The sequence below is a fragment of the Prinia subflava genome, chromosome 12 (assembly GCF_021018805.1).
Source record: "Prinia subflava isolate CZ2003 ecotype Zambia chromosome 12, Cam_Psub_1.2, whole genome shotgun sequence".
NCBI classification, from domain to species: Eukaryota; Metazoa; Chordata; class Aves; order Passeriformes; family Cisticolidae; genus Prinia; species Prinia subflava.
In genome coordinates, this window is record NC_086258.1 from 11699170 (window position 1) to 11712316 (window position 13147).

Sequence of the window (13147 nt, forward strand, 5' to 3'; positions counted from 1 at the left end):
ATGTCTGAGCTCCCCCAATTCTGCCCCAACCACAGACATCTCTGTCCCTCCTCGCTCTCCAAACACCTTGAGAGAGAACTGGTAGATGGGGTTGATCTTGCAAAGGTCACTCAGGATGAAGTACAGTAGGGATGCTCGCTCTGCTGCTGGCCGGTAGTTCTCTCTCGCAATGTTTATTTGTACTTCAGTGACTTTAGCTTCTTTTACCTGGAGATGCAGGGGCGTGGGTGTTACCAGAACCCTGTCACACATCAAAGTGGTGCCCACCCTCCTGCTGGGTGCCCAGCCGAGCTGTCCCTCTGCCTGCGGCAGGGAGCACATTTACTTTTTCCTCAATTTCCTTGGCTGTGCGCTTCGTTATCTCCAGGTTCTCCACCAGTGCTGTGTCCCGCAGGAAATCTCCCCCAGCAGCTGACAGCCGGGCGAGCAGTGAGTCCTCCAGCTCCTTCAGCTTGATCTTGAACTCGTTCTGGCTCTTGGTCAGGCTTGCCTGCGCAGCAGCACCCAGGGATGTGTCGCTCAGGACATCCCAACAGTGCTGGCACCAGTCACTCACTCATGTGGTCACCAGGGTGCTGGTGTGAGGGGAGGGAGGACGTGGCCCCTCCTGGGTCCCCCCACCCGCAGGTGAAGTGAAGAGCACGCCCAGGCAGTGCTGGCTGCGGGGGCAGTGGGGGACTGCAGCTGCAGGGTCTGCTCCGGCCTTCCTTGGCTCTCGACAAACAGCAGTGGGCACATGAAGGGGGCTCCTGCCCCAAACCTTCGCAGTGCCCTGGCCTCTCCCACCCTCTGAGCAGTCCCTCTTGCCCCCGTACCTTCAGGGCCTCCAGGTCCGGCCGCTCCCGGGCTACCACAGCAGCCAGTAGCTGGTCCTCCAGGCCCTCCCGTGTCACCAAGAAGTTGATGAGAGTGCACTGAGCCTGCACCTCTGGCTTGTAGTGTGGGTTGAAACATCGGGTATGCAGGATTAGGCGGAACTGCTGGTTATACTCCACTTCTTTATCTCCAATTCTAATGTATCTGTTCGGTTAATTAAACAAATCAATCCCCACACACTGGACAGTAACTCATCACAGACAGATGCCCTCAGCCTGTGTGCTGTTCCTGGCCACTTGGGATGAATTTCTTTGGTTGGGAAAAGCCACAGCAAGGGCAGAAGTACCAAACCAGACTTGGCAGGGCAAGGGTGGAGGAACAGGAGCTGGAGACTACCCTGCCACAGCAGGCCACATTCAGTACAGGTGTCTTCCATGGGACACACTGGAGAACTCTGGGGCGTGTGGCCAAAGCAAAGGAAGGATCAGGTGCCCAAGCTGCCCACAGTGAAGGTGCATCTACCAGCATTTTGGGCAGCAGTGGCTGCTCGGGGGAGGTGAAACCCCTCAGCACTGGGGTGTGCTGACCTGCCCTTGGCGGTCCTGCCCAGCAGCGGGTCCAGCACTGCCTCTATCGTCTCCCCGATGTCCTCGATCAGCAGTGTCTGTCCTTCTGACACTGCCTGGGCAATGATGTCCAGGTATCTGAGGACAGAGAGGGCAGATGTGTATGGCAAGGCTGTGCACTGTGGGGGACTCACAGAGTGCTTTCTTCCCACTGTGCCCTATGGGGACCCCGCTGTGCTCTGCCAGTCCTGGCCCCCCCAGAGCTTTTGAAGGTGTCAGCTACACCATCAGGGCTGCTGCCCTTGGGTGCCCTGAATCTGATGGGGGACACGATTGCCCTGACTCTGCACCCTTCAATGGCAGAGAAAGGGGGGCTGGTGCAGCCTGAGCCTGTTTCCACCCCTCAGCCCCTGGCCCACCTTCGCTGGCCCAGGCGGACGATCTGCAGGTCCTCCCCGTATTTGTTCTTGATCCACTTGCTGCCCTGCAGCTGGGCGTCCACGAGCAGCGGCCAGCGCTGGGTGCTGCAGAGGATGGCAGCGTTCTCGGTAGAGGTGCGGTCGCTGGGCAGCCCCTGGTTGTTCCAGGCAGCCACATCAGCAGAGTCCGTGAGGAGGCTGAGCGGGTCCAGGTCTGGGGTGATGGGGATGGGCACCTGCAGGGAGGGGCTGTTGGGTGCCTGCCGCAGCGCCTGGGAGCCCCTGGTGCTGCTTGGCATGGGGGGAGGCACTCTGGGATGGAACCTGTGGGCTCTCACCGTCAGCCCGTTGAGGAAGGGGATCCAGTGGTTGTCCAGAAGCTCAGCCCTGTACCTCTTGGTGAAGTATCCGATGTAGGACACAAAGGCAGAGACCAGCAGCACGTCCCCGCACAGCGTCTTCCCCTGCTCTCTGAGCTGCTCCACAGACTCAGCCCAGCGGACGTTTTCGGATGCCAGGCCCCCAACGAGCCTGTGGGGTTAGAGGTGTGGTGGCTGCTGTAGTGCTGGTGCTGTGACTCGGGCAAGGGGGGGGGTGGGGACTCAGCCATGGTGACCTGAGGCGTTTGCACTAAACATCTCCATGGCTGCCTCCCCTCATGAATGTCTGGCCCAACTAATCTCAGAATTTTTTAATTTGGGGAGGGTATGGGTGCCTCTGCTGCTCCCATGGCTCTGGTGCCAGGGCCACCAGGTGATGCAAGGGAGCAGCAGCCTGCCCTGATGCTTCAGGGCCAGTGTTTGCATGGTACCTGTTTGCCAAGGTGATGACTTTATTGGTTTCATCAGCCTCCTGCTGGCATTTGATCTTCTCTGCTGTGGCTCTCTCAAACTGAGCAGTGAGAGTCGCCAGATTTTCATTCAGGGCCTTTGGAAGAGAACAGCCCCAGTTATTCCCTGCCTAGATCGAGGCTCCATGGTCCCTGAGCTCTGCAGCATCTCAATCCCAGCAGAGTGCTTGGGCCAGGCCCTGGGTTCATGGAGTCCTTTTGCTCGTGTGGTGACTGAGGGGCTCGTGGCTGGGGGCTGTGAGCACACACACTTACCACAATTTTGTTCTTAATGCGACTCAGCCTCTGCTGTGCCTCTGCCAGCTCGGCGTCAGCTTCGGCCACTGCCTGTCTCTTGGGCTTCACCGTGCAGTGCACCTCGTAGAAGCGGACCATGTTGAGGCACCAGGAGCACAGCCCGGCTGCCGCCGTCGACTTGGACTTGATGAACTCTGGGTCAAAGCCGGGGTCCTTCCGGTATGGCCTGCAGCAGGAGGAGGCACTGCTGGGGCCCGTCCCGCTCCTCCCGGGGCTCGGGCGCCTCGGGGTGACAGGGTGGGAGAGCAGGGCCGACACCTGGATCCCACTCCTGTCCCCGAGCCCTGCTGTGCTCTGGGCAGCTGCTGGCAGGGGCTGTGAAGGGGCAGGAACCAGCCGTGGACTCACTCAAATGCCTTGAGACAGGCCTCAGGGATATTTTCCCCATCATAGTTTTTTAAGCTTGCAAGGAAGGTGTCTGCTTTTCCTATCTTGACTTTTCCTGCTGTCCAGCTCCTGTCCTTCGGAATCTTGCCGTTTTCGGCCGTCAGAACCAACACAGCTGCCATCACGTTCACTACCTCTGGTGGTGGGGCCCCAAAGGACTTCAGCTCCGTCAGGTTGTACTGGGGAGGGACCACAGGGCCACTGAGCATCACCCTGGCCTGGGGCTGCCAGCGCTGCCTGAGCGCCCGCGTCCCCCGGGGAGCTCACCCACCTTGTTGAGCGTGTCGAGGGCCTCGCGGGCGGCCGAGAGCACCACCTCTGCTTCTGCCAGGTCGCTCGCACAGGCTCGTTGCTTCTCAGCCACCATCTGGGGATGGAGGACATGGGATGGGCTAAGTGGCTGTAACCACAGAGCTCACGCTGCCCTGTCCCTCACTGGGCAGCAGCTCAGCACTTCACACCTTGTTGATGGCCTCGACCTTCAGCTCCTCCTCATCAGCAATGGCTTTCTCCTTGCTGACCTTCTCTGTCTCAACACCCACCACGTGGATCAGTTTGTCTGTGTCCTCATTCTTCTTCTTCAGCTCTACCTCCTGGATTGCCAGCATGGCTTTCAGGTCATCCACCTCAATGAGGGAAGAAACAGAGCAGATAAAAGGGCTGATCCTGCCAAGTCCTGCCTGGTGGAGCAGCAGTGTCTTGGTATGGCTTGCGGACCTCAAAGACACTGTGACCATCCTGCAGGGATGTGCTTGCTCTGTCCCCCGTGCCAGACTGAGAATAGGCACGATGCACAAGAGAGGCTATGGGCAGGCACCTGTGATGCCGTGCTCTGCAGCTTCAGCAGCCCCTTCTCCAGCCTCTCGATGCTGGCAGAGAGCTTGCTCCTTTTATCCGCCAGCAGGTTTTGGTAGAGCTTTATCTGCTCCAGGAAGGTCTTTGGCGTGGTATAATTGTAGCGTCTCTCCATGGCCAGGTAGGTCTTGGACATCTCCTTTGAGCTCGTGTGGACGAAGGACATGAACTGGCTGATGGAGGCCTTGACCTCTGGCTGCACAGAGAGCACAGACAGGGAGCTGCTGTAGCAGGCGTGCAGTGGCTGCACTGAGCCCTCCTGCAGTGCTGGCTCTATGTCCAGCCACAGAGGCCAGAGCAAAGTGACCCTTTTCATCAGCAGCACAACACAGGGCTGAGATGCTCGTGGTAAAGGCACTGGTGCTGGTTCCCATGTCCCTGACATCCCTGTGTGGGGAGGAGCTGCTGTCCCCAGGCTGTTGCCTGGGCGGGTGTTTTAAGGACAGAATGGAGAGGGAGGGTTCATCCTCACCAGCACAGCACAGGGCTGCAGGCTCTGATGCTGGAACCAGCTGTAAACTTATCCCAGACCTATTCCCAGCTTGCTGTTCCCAGTCCTCAGGGTCAAGCCAGACCCCCATGCCTGGGCACACTGAACACAGAGAGCAGCAGAGGTGCAGTTCACTGCCCAGTGCTGCCCTAGGACCCCGGCTCACCTCGATGTCTGGTGTTTCCTCCAGGAACCTGCTGCTGACGGACACGAGAGCATCCTCTGGCCACTCGTGGAACCAGTCGATGGCTGTGCAGTTCACTACAGCTGGGAACCTCCTGGCCCGCACACGCAGGGTTGAGCCCACGGGGGAGAAGCAGAGGACAACCTGGGGCAGAGCAGCAGTGCCTGGGTGGGGTGTCCCTGCTGTCAGGAGCACTGTCTCTGGGGTCTCCACATGACTGCAAGGATTCTGCTGCAGACCTGAGATCTGCTGCCTTCCCGTTAACTCCCAGTACGCACGAGGTGGTCTGTGGCTGTGACCCTGTGCCTCTCACCAGGGCTGGAACTGGGACCCCTTTGGTGGCTGCAGTCAGCAGCTGAGCACAGTGCTGGTGTGGGCATCCCTGGGATGATGTGTAGCCCTGGAAGCTACTGACCCCCTCTGCTCCCAGGGAGGTCAATACAGGGCTGTTGTGCCTTGCACCTCTGGGGCTGGGGGCACCTGGGGAGTCTCTGAAAACACCTTTTGCCTAAACCCACCGTCCTGGGGTGAAACCTCGGTGTTCTGTGGCCTGTTGCAAAGAGGTTTTGGATAAGGCAAATCAGGAGCACAGGCAAACCAACCTGGAGAGCAAACACCCACCTTTAACTGGCGCCTGACTTTTTCTATAAATATTTTCCAGCAGTTTTCCTTTGTATCCTCCAATCCAAGGGCCTTCACTTGAGGCCTCATGGACCCAATGATGGTTTCCAGGTCAGTATCCTGAAAGAGGCCTGGCACTTCCCCAGACGCCAAGAAATCATTGATCACAACCAGGAATGATTCTTCAGCCACCTGGGAGTCTGTCATCAGGAACACGCCGGGGATGTTCTTCACAGCTGCTTTGATGTACTGGGCAGCAAGGTCCAGCTGGGACAGAGAGAAACTGTCACCCTCCAGTTCAACCCCCGTGAGGTATTCTCCAAAGTGACCAGTTTGGCTGCCAGAGAGCTGGAGTGGAGCCTTTGGGAAGGAGCCTTTGGGAAGGAGTCTTTGGGAAGGAGTCTTTGGGAAGGGGCTGGTGCGAGGTGCTCTGCCCAGGTGCAGGTGCAGCACCTGGGCTGCCCACACCACCACCCCTGCTGTCACCAGCAGCTTCTGCCCATGCCTGGCTGGGGAAGAACTGTGGCCCCCTGGGGGGGCAGGACTCATGGGTGTCACCTGGGAGCGGATCCTTGTGTGCAAACACCGTGTCACAAGAGAGCAGAGCCTCGTGAGCCCACCCAGGCACTGTCGCTGCAGGTGCAGGACCCGTCCCCAAGCAGGTGGCACAGAGCCAGGGTCCAAAGCTGCTCCTACCTTCAGGTCTGGGATGCCATAGCCCTTCCTCAGTGTGATCTGGAACACGCTCAGGTTGCTGATGTGAGCTGCCAGCCGTGCCAGGCTCTGCTTTCCACTGCCTCCCACCCCCACCAGGAGTGCGTTGCCCCGAGGAGACTCCAAGATCCGGCTAATTCTGCAGATGTGAGACACTGCGTCTTCAAAGAGCACCTGAAGGAAACAGGAGGGGAAGGTTTGGTGCTCTGGATCAGGGTAGAAAGAGCAGTGAGTGCCCCATAATGCACCAACCCAACCAAGCAGTGCAAGGCCACAGTCCCCTCTTTTCAGGGAGGAGCTGCCTGCCACAGGCACTCACCAGATTCATCGCTGCATTCACCTCATTGTAGCTTTCCAGGGCTTCCCTGAGCAGGTTACTCAGAGCTGCCCAGCTTACCACTGGCATGTACTTGGTCTCATCCATGCCCTGGGCAAAGTGGCAGTAGAGGTTGGGCTTGGCGAACACCAAATCTTCATTGAGTTCCTGGGAGAGGCAATTCCAGCCGTGGGGCTCAGCTGTGGGGCACCACGGGGTTAGAGCACTCTACTTTTCAGCACAACTTACTTGAAAGGAGGCTTTGCAGATGTCTGACATCAGCTTCTTGAAGCTGTACTGATCCTCTTCATCGACCAGCTTGTCTCCATACACCCTCTCTGCTTCGTGAAGCCAGAGGCGCACCATGTCCACAGGGGTTTTCAGGCACTCGGGGGTGGAGAAGAGCAGCCCCTGACAAACAAATCCCACAGCCCTTAGGGTAATTTTAGTGCTGCTCTAGCTGATTGCAAAGGTTTGCTCTGGGAAGAGGCCAAGGCCCTTTTCAGGGACATGGTATGCTGCAAGGATGTGGGATGAGGAAAGGGACGAATAAGGATATTTTAGAAGAAACAGCTCTCCCACTACCTGGAATATGTTGGAGAGGTCCCGCAGGTTGAAGATGTAGTGGAACTTGATGGCTGTTGGCAGATAGTTGGAGGCAACCTTCTGGTGCAGAGCTGTTTGGCAGGACAGGGGGTGAGCAGGGCCCAGGTCCCCAGAGACCCCTGTGCCTGTCTCCCCAGCAGTGCATTCCCAGGGGCTTGTCCCACCCCAGTGTGGCAAAGACTCACCCAGCGCTGCTGCCACCAGCCGGGGCTGCATCTTCTGGAGAGCTGCTGGCATGTTCTGCCGTGCCAGGTGCTGCTGCAGGATGGTGCCGTACACGGTGTGCAGGGCCTGCCGGCTGGGAAAGCACACAGCCAGCACGCAGAAGTGGCGCTGCAGGAAGGGACAGAAATGACATGGGCACTTTGCCCCACAGGGGGCTGATGCAGCCAACCGGCACTGCGGGGTCCCCTGCCTCGTTCCACCCTCTGGGCTTTGGTGCCTGGAGAGTGACCGTGCCAGGCAGAGCCCTCCCCCAGGTCCTGCTCACCTGCAGCCGTGAGTCGATGGTGAAGGACCCCGCGGTCGGGTTCATGCAGGCCACGTACTGGCAATTGCGAATGTCCTTCAGGGTCAGTTTGTTCCTGTCGTACCTGTGCAGGGACCAGCACTGTGACACTTCTCCCAGGGATGGGGACAGGTTCCCCCATCATGCTGTGCCCCTCCAGCACCCACCAGTGCCCGTGGTCCATGTGCTGCCGAATGAGCGTGTGCGGTGCCACAGTGCCATACTTGTCCACTTCTGGCATGTTCATGTCATCAATGAAGTAGATCAGCCTTCTGGTGCCAGGTGGGCCAAAAATTCTCCCTGATTTCTTCTCCAGGGGTTTCTCAAGGACAGCTGCAGTGAGAGGAATAGGTGGGTGGGGGTCAGCACTGCAGGACCCTGTGGCACAGCCCGGTGTGGGGCCAGCTGCTGGCTCTGCCAGCCTTACCCTGCAGCATGGCCGAGGTTGTGTAGAAGTTGAGGGGCACAGACTGCACCAAATACTCATCTGTGCTGAGTGCTTCTAGCTTGTTCCCCATCAGGACTGACTTTCCTGTCCCTGCATTTCCCACCAGCATCACTGGCCGCTGTTTCTCCATCAGCAGGTCCATGAAGTAGCGGATGCGAATGGTCTCTGTGGTGTGTACCATGGCAGCCTGGGGAGAGGCACTGTCAGTCCCTGCACTGCCCTGGCACTGGCAGAGGCAGGATCCTCTGTCGGGGCAGCAGGCAGTGTGCCAGAGCCCTGCACAGCGCTCCTGGCAGCTCCAACAGACGGTGCTCTCTGCACGCAGACCTGCAGCAGAGGAACTGCCCTCCCTCTCTAAAGCAACACATCTTGTGTGGTATATTGTTCTAAAGACTTCCCAACCAAATCCAAACTGTTACACAGAACAATATGAACAGTTCCTGAAACAGACACACAGCTACAGCCCCTTTTCCCTGACAGCTTAGATAACCCCCCAAGATGCCTCTGTAGGAAACACAAATCGAGTGCTAAAGGACATTTTGCACTCAGGCAATAGTCATAGCTACTTTGTGAAACTCTCTGAAGCTGCAGGTTAATCTGGAGGTAAAGAAGATACGGAACTCACAGCCCTTGCTTGAGGCTTCTGTGGGGTAAAGGGAACCATAGGAAGCCATTGGGTTTGATGGGTGCTACCAGTCCAAATCCTGACAATGCTCCATGCGTTGGTGAGGGGAAGACTGTGGAGTATAGTCAAACCAATCATATAAACACAGCACTTTGGGAAGTACCTGTAAGGGGATGTCGGGGTCAAGCTCGAACTCTGGCACTTTTTCATCCCAGGGATTGAATGTCTTCTTTTCAGGATGAATGTAATAGTCAAAAATTGTCCCCTCATTAGGAAACCTGATGGTTTTAAATTCTGTCAGCCACCACCTGCTGAATTGCTGGCGATGATCCACTAGCTGGAGGACAAAACAGAGACACTCAGACCCCAGACACATGACGGGCTGCAGAGAGGGGTGGCAGGTGCCTGGCAGTCCCGTGGCTGTACCTGGTCCTGGTACAAGGCTCCACCAAAGGCCCAGATACAGGCAAAGACAAAGAAGAGCTCGTATTGCTCCCGGGGTGAGTCTGGTGGGACATTCTGTGGTGTCAGGAAACATTCCAGCAGGGACAGAACTGTCTGTATGGCCGTGACCTCAGGAACAGGGGTGATTGTCTTGAACTCAGACCTGAGCTTCTCCAGGCATTGTGGCAGGTACTTGTCAAAGAGGATTGTCAGAGCGGCCTTCTCAGACTTCACTGTCCTTGTCTCAATCCAGCTGGCCACAATGCTGTGGGACAGACAAGCAGGGCTGCAGTGAGCACCCCACCCCACCCCACCCCACCCCATCCCATCCCATCCCAGCCCAGCCCAGCCCACCCCACCCCTCCCCTCCCCTCCCCTGGCTCACGGGTTCCAGCCCAGGTCTGTGGGGTTGATGTAGAGGATCCCAGCCCGGGACACGGTGGCCGGCGTGGCCGTCCGCAGGTGGCTGATCTCGAAGATGAGCCGCATGGTGGGAGTGAGGGGGATGCGCTCGTTGCTGGCCAAGGTGAGAACCTGGGGGAAGTGGCTCATTGTGGGGGATGTCTGGAGTTGGTCCCCCGAGATAACAAGTGAGCAAAGTCCCTGGGGTGTGATGGCACCAACCTTATTGTCATCCATGACTGTGTTCAGGGACTCGATCCACATTGGATCAATGTCTCCATCAAGGATGATCCATTTGGGCCCATCATGTGTGATGTTGGCCAGGTCACGCATTGCTGTGGAGAACAGACCTGCCCCACAGAGAGACTCGGGTTGTTCCTCTCCACACACAGCCATTTGCTGGAGGACACGTGGGATTGGTGCTCCCATGAAACATATTCCTTCTCCCTCCCACTCCAGGAAAGAGTCCCAAGGAAAAGTCTCCCCATTCCATCTCACATCCTATAAACTGAGCATTGGTGTCTCACCATCCTTCCATTCCCGTGTGGCTGGATGAATGATCCCAAACAGCTCATCGCAGGTCACAGCCTTGGGGTCGAGGTCCACAGTGACTGGCCTCCTCTTCAGGTTTTTGTATGTCTTGTTGAGGGACTTCAGCACCTGTGGAGAGAGGATGGTGCAACCACAGGTGCTGATCCCCCCAGGCAATCTCAGCCTTCGGCAGCCCCTGCCTGCAGTGGGGGCCATGGAGCCCTGCTCCCACCTGGACTGCTTCTGGGAAAGCACCTGACCTCCCTCTGCAGAGCCAGCTCCTGGACAGGGCATTGTGGAAGCCCAGGCCCTGCCAGCCAGCCCTGTCCTGTCATCCTGCCAGCACCACAGCACACCCAGGATCAGTTGTAGGAGTGTGCCCCTGTCTGCTCTCTGACTTTGTCTCTGCTCTGCTCGTGGCTGTCCTGGGCAGCCCCTGAGCTGTGCATCCCAAACCTGCTCAGCTGCATGGGCTCAGTCTGGCACACACCGTGCCTGAGGGCCTGGCATGGCCATGGCTGCACTGCTGTCCTGTGGGGGGCCATGGGATATGGGATATAGGATTTGGGATTTGGGATACGCTTTGCTGAGGCCAGAGGGGCCCCATGTCCTCAGGATGGTTTGGCTGCTACCTGGGACTTGCCGCAGCCAGCGTTGCCGACAACGAAGACCGAGTGTCGCACTTGTAGCAGTTCCTCCAGCTGAACCACCTTCAGCACGAAATTCTCCTCTGCCTGCAGCTTCAGCTCCAGCACGGACTCACGGATGACCTGGGAGGGAGAGCAGGCACTGACCACCAGCAGCCTTGGGAAGATGCTGGAGATGACCTGGCCACCCCCAGAAGCGCTGAAGAGATCGTCAGCCTCTGGATCCTGCCAGGACTGGGACATCTCTGGCAGAGGTGCCATGCTTGGGCTTGCACCTTCTCAAAGTTGAGGTCCCTCTTCCTGGGAACGTCCAGCGCTGGAAACAGGTCTCCAATCAGCCCCAAGAACACAGGCAAGTCATCTGTCACGATCTTGGGGATATTGAAGTCTCGTAAGGCTCTCATCAGAACCTGGTCCTCTGCAGAGCCAGGGTCCCCTCTCTTCAAGGAGCCTGCCACCACCAGCACGGACTTGATGGCCCGCAGCCCCCAGTCGTAGTGGTCCTGTGACAGGAAGCAGAGAATCACCATTTCACTTTGATGAGGGAGAGCTGCTTCAAACAGCACTGCAGAGGAGCACCCTGTGCATCAGTCCCCAACCAGGTCACCCATATGGCACTCACTGGACCTAAACTGTGCTTATTTACATAAAAGCCTCTGTCAGTCATGGGGGTGATTTGGAACTGGGAATCTGACTTCCTTCTTGGAGACACATTTATTGTGTAAATCACCTCTCTTGAGATGAATAATATCTGAATGCTCTCACCTTAATTTGCCTAATTCTAATTCTAATTCCAATCCTAATTCCATGCTATTCTACTTTTGGGCTTCTTGATTCCTTCCTTAAGGCAGAAAGGTGCTAAATGATGCACCAGATAGAAGTGGATCTTGTTCAGCCATAGACCTGAGCTGTGCAGAACCGTCAGTCCGTGTGCCACCACCAGCAATCCCACTACAGTGTGTCAGGTTTGGTGAATAAATGGAGTCTTTCCTCTCACAGACAGGCCTGTGTAACATTGTTAATTACCTGTTTCGACAGCAGCTCTTTGCAGAGAGTGTAGAGAGTGATGAACTTTCTTGCCAGGAGCCTGGCATCCAGGAACCCTTCTGCCACAAGCATGATTTCACAGATCAGTTCAAAATCGGGGACCACCATAGCGCAGGGTCTAGAGAGGAGCAGCTGCAGTTGTCAGGCCCCTGACCACGTCCTTACCCTCCCACAGCTCCCAAGGTTTGCCCCCAAGTTTCCAGTGCAACAAACAGTCAGGTGCTGCAGTTACACTTGCTGGGGTCTCCTGCCCAGACTCCTCCAAGTGGGGCTCATGTTCCACCAGACTGGGGCACACCAGCCCTTCTGCAGTCACAGATTGAATTTCATCAAGGACAGGAGTCCCACAGCATCTCTGTGCCTCCCCTCCCAGTGCTTCACCACCTTTTTGTCAACTCTCAATTGGATTTCTAGTTGAGGGTGGCAACCCCCCTTGCAGAGCAGCGCAGCTCACCCTGCCCGGCCACCTCTGGGGACTGTGCCACAGTGCCAAGGGCTCCCTCACACCAGGGCCACCAGTGCACGCAAACACCCCTGGCTCGGGTCACACTATGGATGTGGCATGTGGGTGCCAGCACGGAGAAAAGTGCTGCAGTGACACCAACCCACCTGAAGAGAGCTTTCAGGTTCTCAGGTAGCTCCGTGCGCCCGGCGTACCCTGGGTTCATGGTGATGAACAGCCCGACCGACGGGACCAGGGAGATGGTCTCCCCAAGGAAGTTGAATGTTTTCTTCTTGGCACGGATTGCATCTTGAATACATTTTACCTGCCAGGCGAGCAGAGAGAGGTGTTGGTGCTGGCAGTTCCCAGCTCCCTGCCCAGTGCTCTGGCTGGCCCTGACTGCTCCCCAAGGTGAGCCTGAGGGTTTGGCTGTGCCAGGAATAATACTGAGATCTTGCTGAAGCCACAGCAGCAGGAGAGCTGGTCTTAAATCAGCTCCTTCCTAATCACCCCAACTCCCTGTCCCAGGTGACGGCAGAGCTGTGGAGTGACAGGTCACCAGGACACAGGCAACACAGCTGGGCTGTGAGGTTTAACTGTGCCCAAATCTGCACTGCTGTGCTGTGTTCAAACAGGATATAGTGGAGAGAAAAGTGGTAAACTGTCCTGCCAGTTAGGTTTAACTGGGGCAGCATCCAGGACATGAGCAGGGAAGTCTCTTTGGCACCCAGTGCCACTGGGTTGTGGGGACAGCACACACCTGCACCGCAATGACAGACAGGACCTCCACCAAAATGCGATTGAACTCATCGAAGCAGCCCCAGGCACCTGTCTGGGCAAGTCCTTTGTAGATGTTCCCACAGGACTGGAGAGAAGGAGAGCAGTGGGACAGGGATCAGGCACTGCGATCCCTAACGGCAGCTGCAATGGGG

The 13147-nt window shown here is 57.2% G+C and overlaps 1 protein-coding gene across 1 annotated transcript in view; it reads right to left on the reverse strand.

Moving 5' to 3' along the window:
- DNAH17 (dynein axonemal heavy chain 17) overlaps positions 1 to 13147 on the reverse strand; it is a 33558-nt gene that overhangs the window by 8177 nt on the left and 12234 nt on the right. Inside the window, exons 35-66 of the mRNA XM_063410101.1 lie at positions 12976 to 13080; positions 12383 to 12540; positions 11753 to 11891; positions 11002 to 11229; positions 10712 to 10849; positions 10076 to 10208; positions 9771 to 9898; positions 9532 to 9680; positions 9129 to 9411; positions 8866 to 9039; positions 8057 to 8264; positions 7797 to 7962; positions 7612 to 7714; positions 7307 to 7454; positions 7101 to 7192; positions 6765 to 6926; positions 6519 to 6683; positions 6182 to 6373; positions 5486 to 5752; positions 4847 to 5008; positions 4153 to 4386; positions 3797 to 3961; positions 3607 to 3702; positions 3297 to 3514; positions 2907 to 3114; positions 2613 to 2728; positions 2140 to 2332; positions 1802 to 2037; positions 1404 to 1520; positions 816 to 1020; positions 326 to 490; positions 67 to 207 (exon numbers count right to left, since the gene is read on the reverse strand). Of these exons, the coding sequence (XP_063266171.1) occupies positions 67 to 207; positions 326 to 490; positions 816 to 1020; positions 1404 to 1520; positions 1802 to 2037; positions 2140 to 2332; positions 2613 to 2728; positions 2907 to 3114; positions 3297 to 3514; positions 3607 to 3702; positions 3797 to 3961; positions 4153 to 4386; positions 4847 to 5008; positions 5486 to 5752; positions 6182 to 6373; positions 6519 to 6683; positions 6765 to 6926; positions 7101 to 7192; positions 7307 to 7454; positions 7612 to 7714; positions 7797 to 7962; positions 8057 to 8264; positions 8866 to 9039; positions 9129 to 9411; positions 9532 to 9680; positions 9771 to 9898; positions 10076 to 10208; positions 10712 to 10849; positions 11002 to 11229; positions 11753 to 11891; positions 12383 to 12540; positions 12976 to 13080 (5394 nt within the window). The remainder of the gene's footprint in view (positions 1 to 66; positions 208 to 325; positions 491 to 815; positions 1021 to 1403; positions 1521 to 1801; positions 2038 to 2139; positions 2333 to 2612; positions 2729 to 2906; positions 3115 to 3296; positions 3515 to 3606; positions 3703 to 3796; positions 3962 to 4152; positions 4387 to 4846; positions 5009 to 5485; positions 5753 to 6181; positions 6374 to 6518; positions 6684 to 6764; positions 6927 to 7100; positions 7193 to 7306; positions 7455 to 7611; positions 7715 to 7796; positions 7963 to 8056; positions 8265 to 8865; positions 9040 to 9128; positions 9412 to 9531; positions 9681 to 9770; positions 9899 to 10075; positions 10209 to 10711; positions 10850 to 11001; positions 11230 to 11752; positions 11892 to 12382; positions 12541 to 12975; positions 13081 to 13147) is intronic.